Genomic DNA, 17,452 nt, shown 5'->3' on the forward strand with positions numbered 1-17,452 from the left:
ACCTCTGCCACTCCCTCACCCCAAAGATTTTTTTCTATCCTTGGGGGTCACTTTGCTTCCACCCCCACACAATTATGCTTCAGTAACATGGCCAAATGACTTGGCCTAACTCTGTTAAAAAATAAATATGATTTAATCTTGTGGTATGTTTTATTCCTTGAAATTTCAAACTGTTTTAAAATTCATAGGAGAATTCTTGGCATTCTAGATGTAAAAGAATCTGCAAGATTTCAAATATGAACAAATGCCAGTATAGTTTTGTCAGGGAACTGCCATCAGTGTCCGAGGGAGAGAGCAAGCTCCGAAGGGATCCCAGAGAGCATCCCGGGAGTGGGAGGGGCAGCCCATCTTCTGGGGGAGAGAATCAGCGTAGCTCCAGTGGAGAAGGGGGGGAGATGGGGGAATCGGCGAGGCGATCCCATGACTCCTTTCCGGGGACCAGCGGGGAGAGAAGGGGTCCTCCGCTGCCCACGCCCTCTCTGCGCAGAAGGCTTCCGCACAGGGAGAGTGGGCAGAGACTGGGCGTCAAGGAACTTCTTTGCTGGAAGAAGTTTAAGAAACGCCCACTGACGGATTCTGCCAGCGATTGAGATGGTCACAGGCGAGTGGCTGCCCGGACAGGAAAGGTTCACTCAGGTAACCCAGCCAGAGGTTGGGACAAGCTTACGCACGAGCAACCCCTAGAACCATTACAAGTTTTCATTTGAAGAGACAGATTTTGCTATGGAGATGATGACAGTGAATTCTGCCTTCTCTGAATCTTCTCATGCTGGCCTTCTGTATCTTCCTCGTGTCCAGTCTGAAGCTCCTCTGTAATATCACACATGGTCCTGTTCTTCCATTCTTTTCCTGAAGGACACACTAGTATTCACATAAGGCCAGGAAACGTTTTACAGCAAGCAATTTTTGAACACATTCTCAAACAGAGCAGATTATCTGAGCCTCTGTAGAATCATTTGAAGCAATTAAATGCTATATATGAATATTGCTATGGGGTGACTGAGGAACATCACCCCGTAGCTTTTTTCCAACGCTCATCTAAATCCATCTTTTGTTTCACTGTCTCCAGGGTTGACACAACCATCTGTTGAGGCGTTTAATGATTTTTGGAGAACTGCAAAGGGGAAACAAAGAAAACCAAATCTGTACCAAGTAGCACAAGGCCAATTAAAAAACAAAGTAAATAAGTAAATATTTTCCAAAAAATAAAATCAGAATTTATTTATTTTTCCACATTTCCACTTCCCCCCCAGGTAAATCTAGTAGTAGTAGTAGTAGTAGTAGTAGTAGTAATTTTATTTATACCCCGCCCATCTGGCTGGGTTTCCCCAGCCACTCTGGGCGGCTCCCAACAGAATATTAAAAACATCAAACATTAAAAACATTTAAAACTTCCCTAAACAGGATTGCCTTCAGATGTCAAATAGTTATCTATTTCTTTGACATCTGATAGGAGGACATTCCACAGGGCGGGTGCCACTACCGAGATGACCCTCTCCCTGGTTTCCTGTAGCTTCACTTCCTGCAGGGAGGGAACTGCCAGAAGGCCCTCGGCGCTGGACCTCAGTGTCTGGGCAGAGGGTGGAGACGCTCCTTCAGGTATACAGGACCGAGGCCGATTAGGGCTTTTAAGTGTTTTGAATGCCTTGCTTCAGATTATAATATCTGGAAACAGGATCTACATTTCTTTGTTCATCTGAGGTGGCTTTCCATGAAGCCAATGCTGTTTAGTATCTTAAGATCCTACATGACCTGTAACTATATTGCTGAATGCATGCCAGCATTCTTTATTTTAAAACAATAAACTGCAGATTGTGAAGCAAATTCATGATTATTATTTTTTTAAGTTTTTCAATTAAGTTAACTTGCACCAATTGCCCCGGCTTCCCACTCATTGCAAGGGAGGCTTTGTAGCTCATTGGCCAAACTCACACTTCACATATAATAAGGTTCCGGGAGCAACATGCAAATAGCATATACATTTAAAGACTTTCTGGTACCTGGCAGAGATTCCATACCTACCAAGTGTCACAGGGAAAAAATGAAACATCTCATTTTTTGGTGTGAGATTGCAACGGCCATTTAGGGTGCCATGATCTCACATGTTCCATGGTGAGTCACATGATCCATGCTGCAATCTTGCCCTGAAAAAAGCATGTAATCATGGTGCAGGTCATGTGACCCCCCCTGGAGCACATCCTGGTTTTTGATCTGAAAAGTATGGGATTCTGGGACAGAGGACAATACTGGGCTCAATGAACCAACAGTCTGAGGAGATCTAGTTCTTCATTCAGCAGTCCTGGTCATCATAAGTCAGACCCACTCTCCTGATCTATTGTCAAATGCTGGGTAAAAGACAGTGATGTTTAGATCTAATTGTATAGGCAAGCTGGCTCCGTTCACTAAGGCTGTCTAATGGAAAGTTAATTGTAGAGCAGTGGAAAGGCATATAATGTGAATGAGCTAGAAACAGCGGCAGATATATAGGTGTCAGGCAGCTATGTTGGGGCTGCAGAGTTAGGCATTTGGTGATGTGTCTCATGCAGATGTGAATCAACCAGGGAGTGGTGACCCCCCCTCAATAAATGAAGGCATTGAAATTTCTAAGAGTGACTTATTGTCTTGGGAAATTGCTGAAAAAACAATGCTTTTGTAGTCCTCCCCCCACCCCCCGGTATATGTTTCTTCAAGTAACTATGCAAGGCAATATAAGAGGCAACCAATGAAACCTTTATTTATCCAAAAGTACAACTCAAGACTCTTATGCTGACTAATTATTTTAAGGGATCTAATAGGCATATCTGCTTTTGATCAGTCACATGTTTTTCCCCCCCACACCCTCCATTAACACAGATAGTGATTTTGTTGCACCATACCAAGTTCGCCTGCATTTTCCACCTAGTGGTGCTCTGCTAGGAACCAGATCTGGCTGTTTATGAAAAGAACAAATTGAGTGAGAGCAATTTCTGTGTTATTCAAATCCTCAGATCTGATGCTTGCCGAGCTGCAAATGGAAAGAGGGCAAAATAACACGAGCCAACCAACTCAATGTGTACATTTCAGATGAAAATGATGGTAGGGGTTTTCAAAATCCATATTCAATTTTGCTGATAATTTCCCCACCAAAAGTAATCATAACTTCTGCAACTGCTAATGCATAGGCTCAAGGCGTAACAACTTTAGTGGGTCATTAGAAACCATAGCTGGGATCCAAAGACACGATTGAAGCTTCTGCCCACATTCTGGGACTTTGGGGCATTCTCTGATTCCATTCTGGAGCACCTTGAGTCCACCCAAACAGCCACCCTTGAAAGTCAGGGGCTTTTCCAGAGCGACCTCTGATTCAGGACAGGGAGCTAAAGTTGGACACTAGTGCATGTACCAAAGTTCTTGGCTGCATGCATTGGGTTCTTGGGAGACCAGACCAGCAGAATTAGAAACAGATAATCTGGTGCAAATCTTTACAATGCAAGAGCCAATTACCTTGGCCCAGTAAGTCTACTGTTCCAGACTACAGATGTGTGCAGTGGAACATGCTTGAATGTTCACCCTAAGGGGGCAAAGCGGTCTGCACAGAAAATTAGTACATCAAGAGAGAGGCTAGATCAGGTCTCTTGTCCCTGGTTTTCTATTTGAAATGGTTTCTTTCTTCTTCTCCTTTTCAAGCTGCAGGAGCATTCAGTCATACAAATGCCCTATCTGTAGTCTGTCTAGGAAGAGCTATTACATGATTCTCCATTTGTGAAGTGGAAATAATGGAAATGTGCAGTACAACCGAAGGGGTTCAGGAAGTCTTCTCATCCTGTTGCTCCATGCGCAAACCAGAGAGCTCTGGATTAGTGGCAAGGTTATAATATTCAATGAAACAACACATGGTAGAATTGAAGGTAGGGTTGCCATACTTCTGGGAAAACCCGGACATGTGCTCTTTTGGGGGACCAACATGCCTATCCAGGCAGATTTTAAAGGAAATGTCTGGGTTTTGGAGGGTTTTTTGGGCTCGGACTTGGGCTCAGGCTCAGGTAGTTTGGGCTAGGGCAGGCACTCCCAAACTCGGCCCTCCAGATGTTTTGGGACTACAACTCCCATCATCCCTGACCACTGGTCCTCTTAGCTAGGGATGATGGGAGGTGTAGTCCCAAAACATCTGGAGGGCCGAGTTTGTGGGTGCCTGGGCTAGGGCTTGCTAGCCCCAGCCAGGGAAACAAGCATGGTGGAGACCCCTTGTGCCTCTTTCCCTGACTCAGGCTGTCCTATTTTTTGTTCAAGACATGGCAACCCTAATTGAAGGCGATGACCCAAAACAACTGCCTGAGTTTGTGAGATGGGGCAGAGAAACATACAGCATGATGTTATAACAACGAAAGCAAGCCTACCTGAATGTTAGAGGAAGAAAGGGATAACCTGACACAGGACTGCCTAGCTGAATGCCATGCCTAGTCTAAACCACAGAGGAAAATGGAAAACAAAACAGAAGCTGCAATTTCTAATTACCAGATTAGCCATGTCATTCAGAACTAGGCCATTAACAGAGAATTAGACAGTGGTCCCCCAAAACGTAACAGAAACAAAAACATCACCAGATCCTAATTGGCCACCGAAGCATGATCACATCCTCCCTGTCAGATAAAGCAACAGATAAGGCTCTATCAAGTCATAGCTCCACCCTATGTGCAACAGAGGAACATGCATACAAAAGAGCCAAACTGCTAAGCAATGGCTGGCAATGAATCTGCAAAACTGTAGAACACATATGCATATGGCAATCTGACCCAACAGACTTTCGCGGACATCTACCTGCATTGGGAAGCCTGCACACAAATAGGTGATTGTGGTTGCCATTCTACTCCAGCTCCAGTGCAGCTGCAGGGGCTGCAGAGATAGGGCCTAAATACAAAAGCTGGGGATGTTTCCCATCAGGAGGCACATTAGGATTCTGGATTTTGTTCCCCTCCCCTCTACCAAATTCCTATAGGTGCAAATGCTGCTCTTCAAACTGGATCCACATACTAGCTTACCTACTCTCCTACCTTTGTTGAAATGCAAAGTTGGATAGGGCCTTGCATATATATATATATATATATATATAAAAACACATATTTTTGCAGAAGCTGCGCATACAGCGCAATGCAATAAAGAATGACCATTTCATCCTTGTCATGAGAAAGGAGTCCTTAATTTATTGTCTGCACAATTTTAGTGGCATTTTAGGCATTGTTGCATGTGTCTGCACCATTAAATTTCCTAGGAGGACTGTGTTTTTTTAATAAAACAGCAGAATCTGGGGCAAAATAAATGAACAGAATGGCAGGACTGGGTTTCCAGCAAGAAATAGCTTTCTCTGCTTTAAAAGTAGGAAATTAGAACATGAACCAAAAAAAGGGAGTACCAGTTAAAATCTGGAGAAATATTTTACTGCCCTCAGTCCCATTAACAGGTCTTCTTTGGCACTTGAGAATGGTCACAAGTAGTTTGCCTTTTTTTTTATTCATAGAGAACAAAATTTACAAAGTCATTCATACATTTTTCTTTTTTTTCTTTTTTTCTTTTGTTTGTTTTTTACTGACTTTGAAAATTGGGAATATTCAAAATACACTTTTTACCCCACTTCATTCTTTCATTATTTACAGATATGTACAAGAAAAATGTAAGAGTTCTTTTTAATTGTATTAAAAATCTTTGCTGGTCGATTTCATTATATGGATGTTCCATGGGAGGACTCCATGGCTTCTGGAATGACTCCCCCCGGCACAGACTGAAAGGACATTGGGATGGGGGTTTTCACAGGGCTCTGACGAAATAGTCCTCCGTTTGGTGATCTGTGTTTACACTGTATAGAGGGCATGGTAGCTGAGCTGCTCAGAGGCAGCGGCAGGTTGCTACCAGAGGCACCTGTGAGTGTCCTGCTGGCACCATGAGTTGTCTGTTCTGGTAAAAAGGAGGTGACAGAAAGTTGTGTGTTCTGGTATTCACGGACAGGCTCTAGGGTCTGACTGGGTGGCATGCCCCCAATCTCCAAGGCTGAGATTTCGATGGATGCTGGGGAGAGTTGCTTGTGAGCTAAATCTTCATCGATTAAACTGTTCATACGTCTGTGGACCTGTTCCAGGTTCACTTCTTTATCCTATGAGAGAAGAGAGAAAAGTTTATTAATCCTGAAGTATTGGGGAGGCTCTATTCCCATCCAAAGAGAAAGTGGTGACAAGTTTTTCTAGTTCCCATGTAATTTGTCCTTCTCCCCACAGTAAAGCCTAAATGTATGTCTTTGTGGCCTCTGGGTCTAGGCTGCTATTATGGAGACTCCTTTGACTATCTTTGCTGATTTAGATCAGCCTTCCATAACTTGTGACCTACCCGGTTAACTCACCAGCCATGTATGGTGGGCCACTAGCTATTTAATAAACCTCTTCTTGTTGTTTTCTAACAGTGGAATTAGAAAAGTCGGTGGTTGTCAAACACCTGATAGTATATGACCAGTGGTTTGGGTGTACTTGATGAGTCACAGGTTGTGTGGATTGATCTAAACATGGTGGCCCAAGCCTTGACAGATGGCAGATCACTTTATCACCCTAACTGTTGATTTCCATAATATTATAGGCAGAAATCCTTTTGCCTTTAGGTCATTTGATCCTTGCATGGCTAAAACAAAAGCAAATGTCTCTGATATTTCATGGTGTGGACTCTTAAGACCAACTCAATGCCCTTTGATTATATTGTTACGCACCATCACAAGTCTGATTTCTTTCACGTACCCACACTGAGAAACCACAAGTGGCAGTGGATTCTCAGTGCACACAACAGATTCTTGATGTGCACAGCAACAGATAATGCTTTTTCACTCATGATAATGTACACTGGTTTCCTCCATTGTTTATGCGAAATGTCGTGCATGAAGTGGCCCTGGGAATGTAAGGGGATAGATGCCAGGATCGTAGTGGTGGGGCAAATAATTTGCCATCAGCTTGACAGAAGACTAGCAAATATGAACTTAACTGTAACCTATGCAAGACATGGCCTGTCGTGGACAAAAGTCGCAGAAGTTGATACAGAAAGAAAACACTGGGTATTGGAGATGATGAAGGAGAGGAGCAGCACAAACATTTGTTAAATGTTTGGATATGGATTATGACTATAAATTCAGCATTAGAAAAAAGTAGTAAAGCCTACTGTGAATAGTGTACACCAAAACCCTCACCATATATCCAGGCACTTGCCCCATGCACTATCCAAATCACCCTGCTTTATATGAAAGTCATAAAGCCTGTTATGTACTGAAGTTCTCACCCTGGGCCAGCAGGGGGATACTGTAGATAGTTTTCACTCAGGTCCACATATGCAAATAAGGGATTGAAAGTGACGTTCAGTGATTGGATAGTTACAGAAAATGGTTACTGTCGCATTCTAGTGAAGCTCTATATAAGCAGGCTGGCTGAACCCTTCAGTTCAGTTCTGTTCTGGCCTGTGAATAAACAAGAGCTGTTTGAAGAATCGCTGTGTCGTCTGATATGTTGACCCACAACTTAACAGAGCCAATGCAAGCTGGAGGGGCATTTCTTCCTGTCAGATATTGCTCAGCTGATTAACAAATGTTCAGGAAGCTAGAGGGCAAATAGTTGCGCTAACATTAATAGCTTCAACTATGTACAATATAGTATTTCCATGGCCCACCACAGAGTTTCCCATTGTTCCAGCCCATTAATGTCTGTAGATAAGAAACAAAATGGGACAAGATAATGATCTGGGTACTCCCAATATGAAGTCTTTCTGCCCCCGTGGAAAGTCAGCAGTGGCACAAGAAGCAATTGTGCTATGAACGATCTCTGTGCACAGAGACATTACGAGAGTAAAGTAGGATAGAGTAGTGAAAATCATGCTACCCCTTTAGCATCATCCAAGCTTGAAGCAGTTGCAGGTAAATAAGAAAAATTTATCAACAGATATGGCCTGCAAAGCCAGCTTCCTTAATGAATAATTGTGTGCATCTTTCAAAAAGATTCTTCCCTTGACAGTACATCAAATGTATTTTGAGCTGTGAGCCAATTACGTTTATCTGCAACAAACAAGAGTTTTGAGAAACACCAACATTGAGATCTATGCTAGGAAGTCTTTTTCTAAAAAGCTAATTGAATAGAAACTAGAATATGTCATTTGTATTTCAAGGCAACATGGCCAGTTGTAGGGGAAATTTTTGCCACTAATATTTAATCAGAAAAACTGGCATTACTCAAAGTATTATGGCAACCATATTGGGATTTTATGGGTAGAAGAAGAAGAGGAGTTTGGATTTGATATCCCGCCTTTCACTCCCTTTAAGGAGTCTCAAAGCAGCTAACATTCTCCTTTCCCTTCCTCCCCCACAACAAACACTCTGTGAGGTGGGTGGGGCTGAGAGACTTCAGAGAAGTGTGACCAGCCCAAGGTCACCCAGCAGCTGCATGTGGAGGAGCGAAGACGCGAACCCAGTTCCCCAGATTACAAGACTACCGCTCTTAACCACTACACCACACTGGCTCTCTGGTAGGGTAGGGAGTGGCAGAGATCTAGCAGTGAGCAAGTATAAAGAAAAAGGTCAGATTGACCTGTTTTTTTTTCTGGTCAGTTGGGTGCCTTCATTGCACCAGGATTGACCTGTGTGAGGTACTCATGTTGGTTTCTTCTCTGTAACTCTGTACTTACGTCCTTGTTGTTTATCCAAATAAAAACTATAAATAAAAGAGGATTGCCAAATATCTGAAGTGGCCCCCTTATAATTTGGGTGTGCTATATGAAGTCTGAAGATGCTTTGTCCCACCCCCTCTTTTAAAAAGGGAAAGGGGGGAAAAGATGATGCCAGTGCATTTGTCTAACTGTCCACTACCTGGATTCAACCAATCAGAGGAAATGATGAACAGTATAGTCCTATAGAGGGAAGTGAGTTTCATCTGTAAAGTGCCCACTTGGTTTTTACAGCAAATGTAGTTTATTTGTAGTGACTTTAAAGGAGGAACATAGGCACACTAGCTAAAATTGATGAAAACTTTAATATACCAACTTGGCACTTTCCATCTCAGAAGGCGTAAGATATGATAATGCCGTTAAATCATATTCCAAATGCCACAAGAAAATGTTTTGTTTTACAGTCCCTAATGAAGATATCAATTTTCATTAGCTTTAAATGTAAAAGAGATTTGTTTTAAGACAGGTGATGCAGAAATGCATCTGCATAATATATGGAAAGTGAAGAAAAATAGATGGAAATGAAAACAGTGGTATAGCATATATACCTACCGTTCACTATAATGGCACTGTCTTGAATTTAATATGAAGTGAAAAACAATGGATTGCATTAAATGATTTATTTGCCTTAGTGGAAATCACACCCACTTTTAAAAGCTGGGGCACTTAGTTTTGGCTGACCCCCCTATCCACTCAAAGCCTCCCATTTCCCATGGCACAATGGGTCAGTGTGTTTGGCTGTTAACCAGAAAGTTGGTGGTTCAAGCCCACCCAGGGATGGCTGTGGGCAGGTTTCCTACATTGCAGGGGGTTGGGCTAGATGACCACGGGGGTCCCTTCCAACTCTACAATTCTCTGATCCCCAAAAGCTGCAGCTGAGAGTTGGGAGACTCTCTGGAACAGATTGAGATATGATGTCAAGGCCTGTAATATGCGGTGGCTATCCTGACTTTTGTAAGCAGAAGCAGTTTCTGCTAAGTCATTCACAACTGGAAGCAAGCCAATGTCTTGTTCCAAAAATCTCACATTGAAGGTGAACATAAATGACTGTTGGCCAAGTGGTATCTTACCACGGTGTGTATATAATCACTTCGCATGATGATAATCCATGTGACATGAAGAATTGTACTTCTAGTTTAAAAATTGAGGATGTCAGTCATGTTTCCATGAACGTGGCTGCCTGAAACCTGACCAAAGGCACCCCATGCTTATAACGTATATAACCCATAAGGGAATAATTTTTCTAATAATTCTGCATTCACTCCCTCCATTAATACTTTCCAATTTGTCTAGTCCATTTGCAAGGCCATAATTCCAATTCATTCTGTCAGAATTTGAGTAGCAGAGGTTTAGTTATTATCGCCTGCCAAAGGGAAGAAATGGGAGTAACACATGTATTTTGTTGTGATTTTAAAGTAACCGCTATGCACTGTTAAGCTAAATAGATGAATAAACAGTTGGCTTTTAATATACATTAATTTACACCCTCATTAGTCAAGGTTTTCAATACTTAGCAAGGTGTAATCACTGAACATAGATACATGTGGAAAACAAGACTCAGTGGTGTACATTAATTTAGCACTGTCAACTGACCTAGTCAAACATCACTTAATGCTACATAAAATTTGCTGACTGCATTCAGAATGCAGTTTTGCTGGGCTTAGTTTGGCAATTGCTGGCAGTTATTAAATCAGACTGGAGCTATATTCCAGATCTCTTCTATGTTACGAAGTGACCAAACCTGTTCCAGAAACTACAGGGACCCCCCAGCGGACAAATAATCAGGGCAAGTTAAGCAGACAAATGAGGAGACGGTATATGCCTGCGGACTGTCTTGCCAGAGTGGTGCATGCTCTAGTTACCTCCTGCTTGGACTACTGCAATGCGCTCTACGTGGGGCTACCTTTGAAGGTGACCCGGAAACTGCAATTAATCCAGAATGCGGCAGCTAGACTGGTGACTGGGAGTGGCCACTGGGACCACATAACACCGGTCCTGAGAGATCTGCATTGGCTCCCAGTACATTTCTGAGCACAATTCAAAGTGTTGGTGCTGACCTTTAAAGCCCTAAACGGCCTCGGTCCTGTATACCTGAAGGAGCGTCTCCATCCCCATTGTTCAGCCCAGACACTGAGATCCAGCACCGAGAGCCTTCTGGCAGTTCCCTCATTGCGAGAAGTGAAGTTACAGGGAACCAGACAGAGGGCCTTCTCGGTAGTGGCGCCTGCCCTGTGGAACGCCCTCCCTTCAGATGTGAAGGAAATAAGCAGCTATCTTATCTTTAAAAGACATCTGAAGGCAGCCCTGTTTAGGGAAGTTTTTAATATTTAATGCTGTATTGCTTTTAACACTCGATTGGAATAATAATAATATTATTATTCTTTTATTTAACTATTTGATATCTCAGACTTTTAGCTTAGGCTGGACAAGTGAATACTAAGAGGTGATAATATCGCCATCTACAAATATCTGAAGGGCTGTCACATGGAAGATGGAGCAAGCTTTTTTTGTGCTCCTCCAGAGGACATGAACCGATGGATTCAAATTACAAGGAAAGATATTCTGAGAAAACATTAGGAAGAACTTTCTGATGGTAGTGGGCAGTTGAGTGTGGAATGGACTGTCTCAGAAGGTAGTGGGCTCTCTTTTATTTGATGTTTTTAAACAGAGGCTGGATGACCATTTGGCAAGGGGGTTTAGCTGTGATTCTTGAACTGCAGGGTGTTAGACCAAATGACCATTGGGGTCCCTTCCAAGTCTATGATTCTATGATTCTACAAATACAAATCTAACCAGTGGGGTCCTGGAAGCAAAATTGAAGTTGCTAGGCAGGCAAGCCAGGACCTCTATGATAGCTTTCTCATGAATGCTACCAGTTCCATGTGCAGAGACAGCCAGACAGCTTTAGCCATGTAGCCTCCATGTGTGAATCGGACATTGGTGTCAGGAGGAGGGGTTGGATTTGTTAGGCACTGGGGAATATTTTGAGATAAGCCAGGCCTGGACAAGAGGGACAGACTCTGCTTGAATCAAGATGGAACCAGACAGTTGTCACTCCATATCAAAAAGGTGGCAGAGAAGCCTTTGAACTGATGGGGGGGGGGAGAAATCAGTGGGAGCTGAGTCAAGTCGTATTGATACTCTTGCATTTCATTGTAAATATCATCAAGGCCAATACTATCACTTATTCCATGTTAATGGCAGACCCAACAGTTCACATGTGGTTAGATTTTAGCCCCCCTCTACCTCCAGATCCATTGTGAGACTAAATATTTAAAAATGTAAATATCCAAAGAAGTTTATTAACATACTCTGCTTCAGAAGCCAGTGCAAGGCAAGCTATTTTCAGAGTAAATTACTATAGCTTGGAAAAGAAAAGAACAATTGACAAGGTAATAATTGGATGGGAGGTAGTGATCCTCAAACCACAACCATTAGTTTGCTGGAAAGTAGAGTGTAAATGTAAAGAAAGTTGGAACGGGCAACTAGGTTAGCCCAAGCTAAGGTAGCAGGACAAAACATCTGAGTTTGAAAGAAATGATGATACAAAGTAAAATAAAGAAAGGCGCAATAACCAAAATGGGGAAAGAGTGTTATGGGTGAACAAAACAGCTATTAGGCAAGTGGGTTAATATTTGTTGTACGCTGGCATATTATTGGCTAGGAAGCTTCTGCTCAAATGTTTTAACTGTCTTATATGACCCCCCGTTGTGGTGGATTTATTTTTATGCAGCAATGGAAATCTAAACACATATAGGAATTTCTAGATATATATTCTTTCACTACTTCTTGGAACATATGAACCAGGTCTGAAAGAGACTATGAAAGGGTCTCTTTAGCCAATGTGTCTGTCATTTTCAGATGTAAGGTCTGAGAAGAGTGAATTAAAGGTGGCATATGGTGGGTAGACCTTTGGTTTACACGAACACTTCAATTTCAGAAGCAATGGAATGATTTAATCCCTACAGTCTTCTTGCTGTGGGTCAAATCATGTTATGGGTGAAATATAGCTGTCAGTTCCTCATGGATGGATAATAACATTTGAAATAAATACTGGAATAATATGAGACGGATGGATCATGTGGGAAGATCTCAAATCAGTATTGTACATCTATAGAGGCCTATGATGGGACCTGCCCGTTTTCTTCTTAATCTGTTATTCAAATATAAATAAAACTGTGCCCTATCCATTAGGGTATGCTCATTGGCTCTGTAGGCATTCCAAATAACAAGGCAAATCTGGACAATACAGGGAAAGGTTTCTCATGCACCCTATGGTACCTTCTTGGTGGCACAATTCGATTCAGAAAGATAAGGTGCATCAGACATTGCCTAAGCTTTCTAATGGCTTTGTCTCCTTGACTGTCCAAAGGCCTTGTAACTGGGGAAATGCCCAGAGCCTGAGGTGGTAAGGATGAGATACTCTGTCCATTATGCTTCCTTTCCATTGCTCCTTTTTCCAGCCATAAGGGCACACATGTTTTCATTTCATGAAAGTTCATCAACATTTTAATGTGAATTTTTCTTCTTCAAATGCACACGTTTTTGGTAGGGAAGTTTGCCCAACACATTTTGCAAGATTTCACCTAATGCCCTGCAACTTTGTACATTGTTTTCATTAACATGCAGAACTGTATTGCAAAATTCAGAAAAGTGCAAATATCAAAGGATGGCTGTATTTTGGTACAATACAGTGGTACCTCAGGTTACAAATGCTTCAGGTTACAAACTCCGCTAACCCGAAAGTAGTTGCTCCAGGTTGCAAACTTTGCCCCAGGATGAGAATGGAAATCACGTGCTGGTGGCACAGCGGGAGGCCCCATTAGCAAAAGCGTGCCTCAGGAAAGAACAGTTTTGGGTTTAGAACGGACTTCTGGAATGAATTAAGTTCTTAACCTGAGGTACCACTGTACATTGTTTCAGGAAGTGTGAATTATGTAGTTTTGCCTTCGAATTTATCCTTCATCCCGAGAGATGAGTTGGGAGAATATTTCATTTTGACACATAGGTTTTATTCACAGTGAATGATTTCCGCAAGACATTCCCAATCACAAGGATTGGGGGGGGGGCGGATTTTAAACTGTTAGTTTTTCACAGTGATCTATGCATTCCCCAATGCAAGTCAGTGGACAGATTTCTCAGCCCAAGAAAAATTCATGGGTGGTGGAGGAGAATCCCAGAATCAATGAACCTTTGGGTAAAAAGAGTTCTTCCTGGGCTTCCTTTTTCCTCACACCAGTTTTTCTTGGAGATAGATGCTGTTTTTCTGTTACCTCCCTCCCCCATGCAAATCAATGGAGACGTTTCCACGTATCTCCAAAAATTCAGGGGAATGCTTTGAGGTAGCAGGGTCTTTGTGAGATAAGAGTGAGATGTTCCACACGTCAGTCTTTCCTAGAGATCAGTGTTCTTTTCCCCCACTCCTGCCCCCAATAATTCATATTGTCACAACCCTAACATTAATGTCTGCCCTTATGAAAGAACCATTGCATCAATCAATTTGGCAGTCTTCTCCCATTCTGGCAGAAAATTAAAAGCCTTTCTTTTAAAAAATCAAAATTTAAAGGTGCCCTGCACCCCCCCCCCAGTGTATCTTCTTATAATTTGGCATGCATAATCCATTGGGGAGGGGCTACAATGACCAAAAATTTCATCCATTTCTATGAAAATGGGAATTGTGAGTCGAGGACCCTCTGCCCGCTTAGGATAAATAAGACACAAGACGGGCAACAGAGTGAAGCCACGAGGCTGTCGCATACGCTTGAATGTGGCTCGACCCCGCCCACAAACCAGCCCTATTGGTTGGCCCACTGGGCAGGGCGTGGCAGCCAGGACAGTGACACAGTGGGCCGACTATGCCCCCCTGCTGACATGGGAAAGGCTATAAAATGAGCCTGGGTCATGCTAGTGGCACAGCTAATCCAGCATACTGTTCTCACAGAAGCACATTCTTAATAGTCATATAGAAAGCATTCAGATAGGCCAATTCCCTTTTATCATATTCTCTCTCTCTCTCTCTCTCTCTCACACACACACACACACCCACACCCACACACCCACACACCCACACACCCCCCCCCCCACACACAATGACTAGTACCTTCCTACAAGGTAAACCAAATGCAACTGTTGACCACAAGATAATTTCAGATAATTTCACCGGGCACAATCCCTTTTGCAAGGAAATAATCTTGAAAATATTTTCGTACTTAAAAAGCAGAACTGAAAGAAAGGATGTTATTTTGCCTTTGCTCACGTGGTCTCGTGTTTCTGGGAAGCATCAGAGTGCTGGTGAGTCTGAAATTCTGAGAAAAGACCCAGCAGCACCCTGATGCTTTGGTGTTGGTCGCTTGAAACAGATTTCTTAATGTCTGCTGATCTTCAAACAAGATGAGAGCAGTAGAAGGCAATAGCACTACCAAGTAGCCATTGCTGGTTTTCTTGGGGGGGGGGGTTGATACTGTTGAGTAACCATGTGCAAAATGAAAGAGCGTATGCCGAGCCCTCCTGAATCAGAGCAAAGGTACATCGAGCATAGCATCCTGTTGTCTGCTGTATTCAGCCAGATAAGGAAGGGCTATAGCTCAGTGCTACAGGCAGTGTGTTGCATGCAAAATCAAAGGTTCAGTACTTGGTATCTCCAGGCATGGCTGAGAAAGACTCAGGTATGCAAGCTTGCCTCTCTACAAGCTTACCGGGCAGCTTAGACAGTACTCAGCTAGATGGATCAGTGCAGCTTCCTATGTTCCTATTCCTCCAGAGGACCCACAAACATGGCTTGAAGCTCTCTCATATTGTTGCTCCCCAGCAACTAGAAGCCAGCAGCTACCTCAGAATGTGAAGTTTCCGTATAACCATAATGCCTCCTAACCTTTGATAAATTTTATTTTGCTGTGTTTTGTTTTGCTTGAACTATTCTAGTTGTCTGGAGCTCCTTTGGGGAAATAGACAATGTAGATTTGTTTAAAAATAAATAATAAATAGACAAGCTCCATCTAGGCTAGTGGCGATCAATTCCATGCATTAATTATGTGCTGTGTGAAGTACTACTTTATTTTGTCTGTCCTGCATCCAGCCCTAGTCAGTTGTGTCTGATGCCCTTGAGCTGTAGTATTATGAGATACAGACAGCTTCTCTTTCTGTTTTCTGTATACCGTGCCTAACTAAGATCGATAGTGAGGCTTTTAAGCAAAACAAATTTTAAAAATGAGGCCTTGTTGGCATAATTGACAACATTTCCCGGTGTGAGTCAACATTGTTTTTAGCAAAGGTTGTTTTCTAGCTGCTGTGACAAAAATGCATCTGATAGCCTGCTGAAACCTTACAGACCTCCAAATATGTGTTCCTCATGCCAAAATATCTGGATTCTGGGAACCTGGCATGTTAATTACTTCCCAACAGCCAGGTGGAAGAGCTAAAATTAGGGATGTATGAAACTACTCTCATCCCACAGATGAAATTTGTTGGGCTTAAATTCCCTTGGAATTCCTCACTTGAGGAAGGACTTTCAGATTTGCTTTGGATTTCATTCTGGCCAAACTCCAACTGCAACCAAACAGCGTGTCGAACCTGTTGATACATTTCACTAGCGTTAATGCAACTCTATAGGCTTCTGTTGAATTCTTCAAATTACAGAGGAAAAACATTTTCATGCTTTGCATTTATGGGGGGGAAATACATCATTGGGGCTCATTGGGTTACTTTCCCACAAGAAAGAAACCTGGATTGACAGACTGAATCATCAGGAATTACACACATAATCAAAGACATGATTGGTTTTTTTCTCTAACATGAGGGAAATGAATTGTACTCCAATATACTTAAGGTATTTTCGCATTAACTAAGCAGCTGGAATTTCAAAACAGTCATGAATGGCCACTCCAAGCCAGGTTTCAGATAGACTGGCCCATTCCCTTGAGGGAGTTCCTGTGGTTCTGCACACCCTTGAATTACAGTTGGATTGAGGGAGATCTCCAATAGCAGCAATGAATGTGTGTCTATACATATATAGTAGTCGGTTTTGTAAGGTTAAGGAATGGATTGTAGCTCAGTAGGTGATCACGTGCATGGCATGCAGAAGGTCTCAGGTTTGGTCCCTGGCACATCTAGTTATAAGGAACTCAGTTGCACTGTTTGGGAAGGGCATCTATGCCTGGCAAAGCAGTTGGCATGGACAGTACTGGCCCGATGCATCAATGGTCTGACACAGACTCAGAACAATACAGATAAAAAGCAGCAAAAAAAAGGATGCACAATAACATTTTTAAGGAAAATGTGACATCACATGAGGGTTTTTTTTATTTTCATGCCAAGAGGTATGAAAATGAAATTGTTTGGAAATGACAGCATTGTAGGCTGAGGAAATGTGTGCTTTGTGCAGTTGAGGTGTGCATTCACTACAGGCAACAAAAGAGGCAGGGAGGGTGGAAAGGTTGGAGATTTCAGGGAGTGACTGCAAGCATAGGTTTTTATTTTTTTAAATATATATGTGATTTTATAAATGCTCACCATGGTTCTGAGACCCAGCCTCACCTCATGGGCCATCTCCAAGGGGCAAAAAAACACAGAGAAGAAGAAGAGGGAGGGGGAAATGATCAAATAGTGTGGCTTCTAAGAAATGTACACATAGTGATGACAGATATTGGCATACCCATGTCATGCAACACTGATGATAGTAAGCAAAATGTCTGCATCTTTTATTTGAATTCTTCCCCCCATCCCTTCAGCATATGCCAGA

General features: G+C 42.5%; 1 protein-coding gene across 6 annotated transcripts in view; it reads right to left on the reverse strand.

Annotated features, from left to right (window-relative positions):
* Positions 1–2,709: 2,709 nt before the first annotated feature.
* GRID1 (glutamate ionotropic receptor delta type subunit 1) overlaps positions 2,710–17,452 on the reverse strand; it is a 696,635-nt gene continuing 681,892 nt past the window's right edge. For 3 of the 6 annotated variants that reach the window (XM_083439935.1, XM_083439937.1, XM_083439936.1), the window contains 2 exons: positions 5,122–6,124; positions 2,710–4,846 (listed from right to left, as the gene is read on the reverse strand). In XM_083439935.1, the coding sequence (XP_083296061.1) occupies positions 5,696–6,124 (429 nt within the window). In that variant the 3' untranslated portion in view covers positions 2,710–4,846; positions 5,122–5,695. Of the gene's footprint in view, positions 4,847–5,121; positions 6,125–17,223; positions 17,260–17,452 lie in introns of those variants that run through there. The other 3 variants (XM_083439934.1, XM_083439933.1, XM_083439938.1) reach the window with 2 other exon arrangements.

The sequence above is a fragment of the Podarcis tiliguerta genome (assembly GCF_965153285.1).
Source record: "Podarcis tiliguerta genome assembly, chromosome: 5".
NCBI classification, from domain to species: domain Eukaryota; kingdom Metazoa; phylum Chordata; class Lepidosauria; order Squamata; family Lacertidae; genus Podarcis; species Podarcis tiliguerta.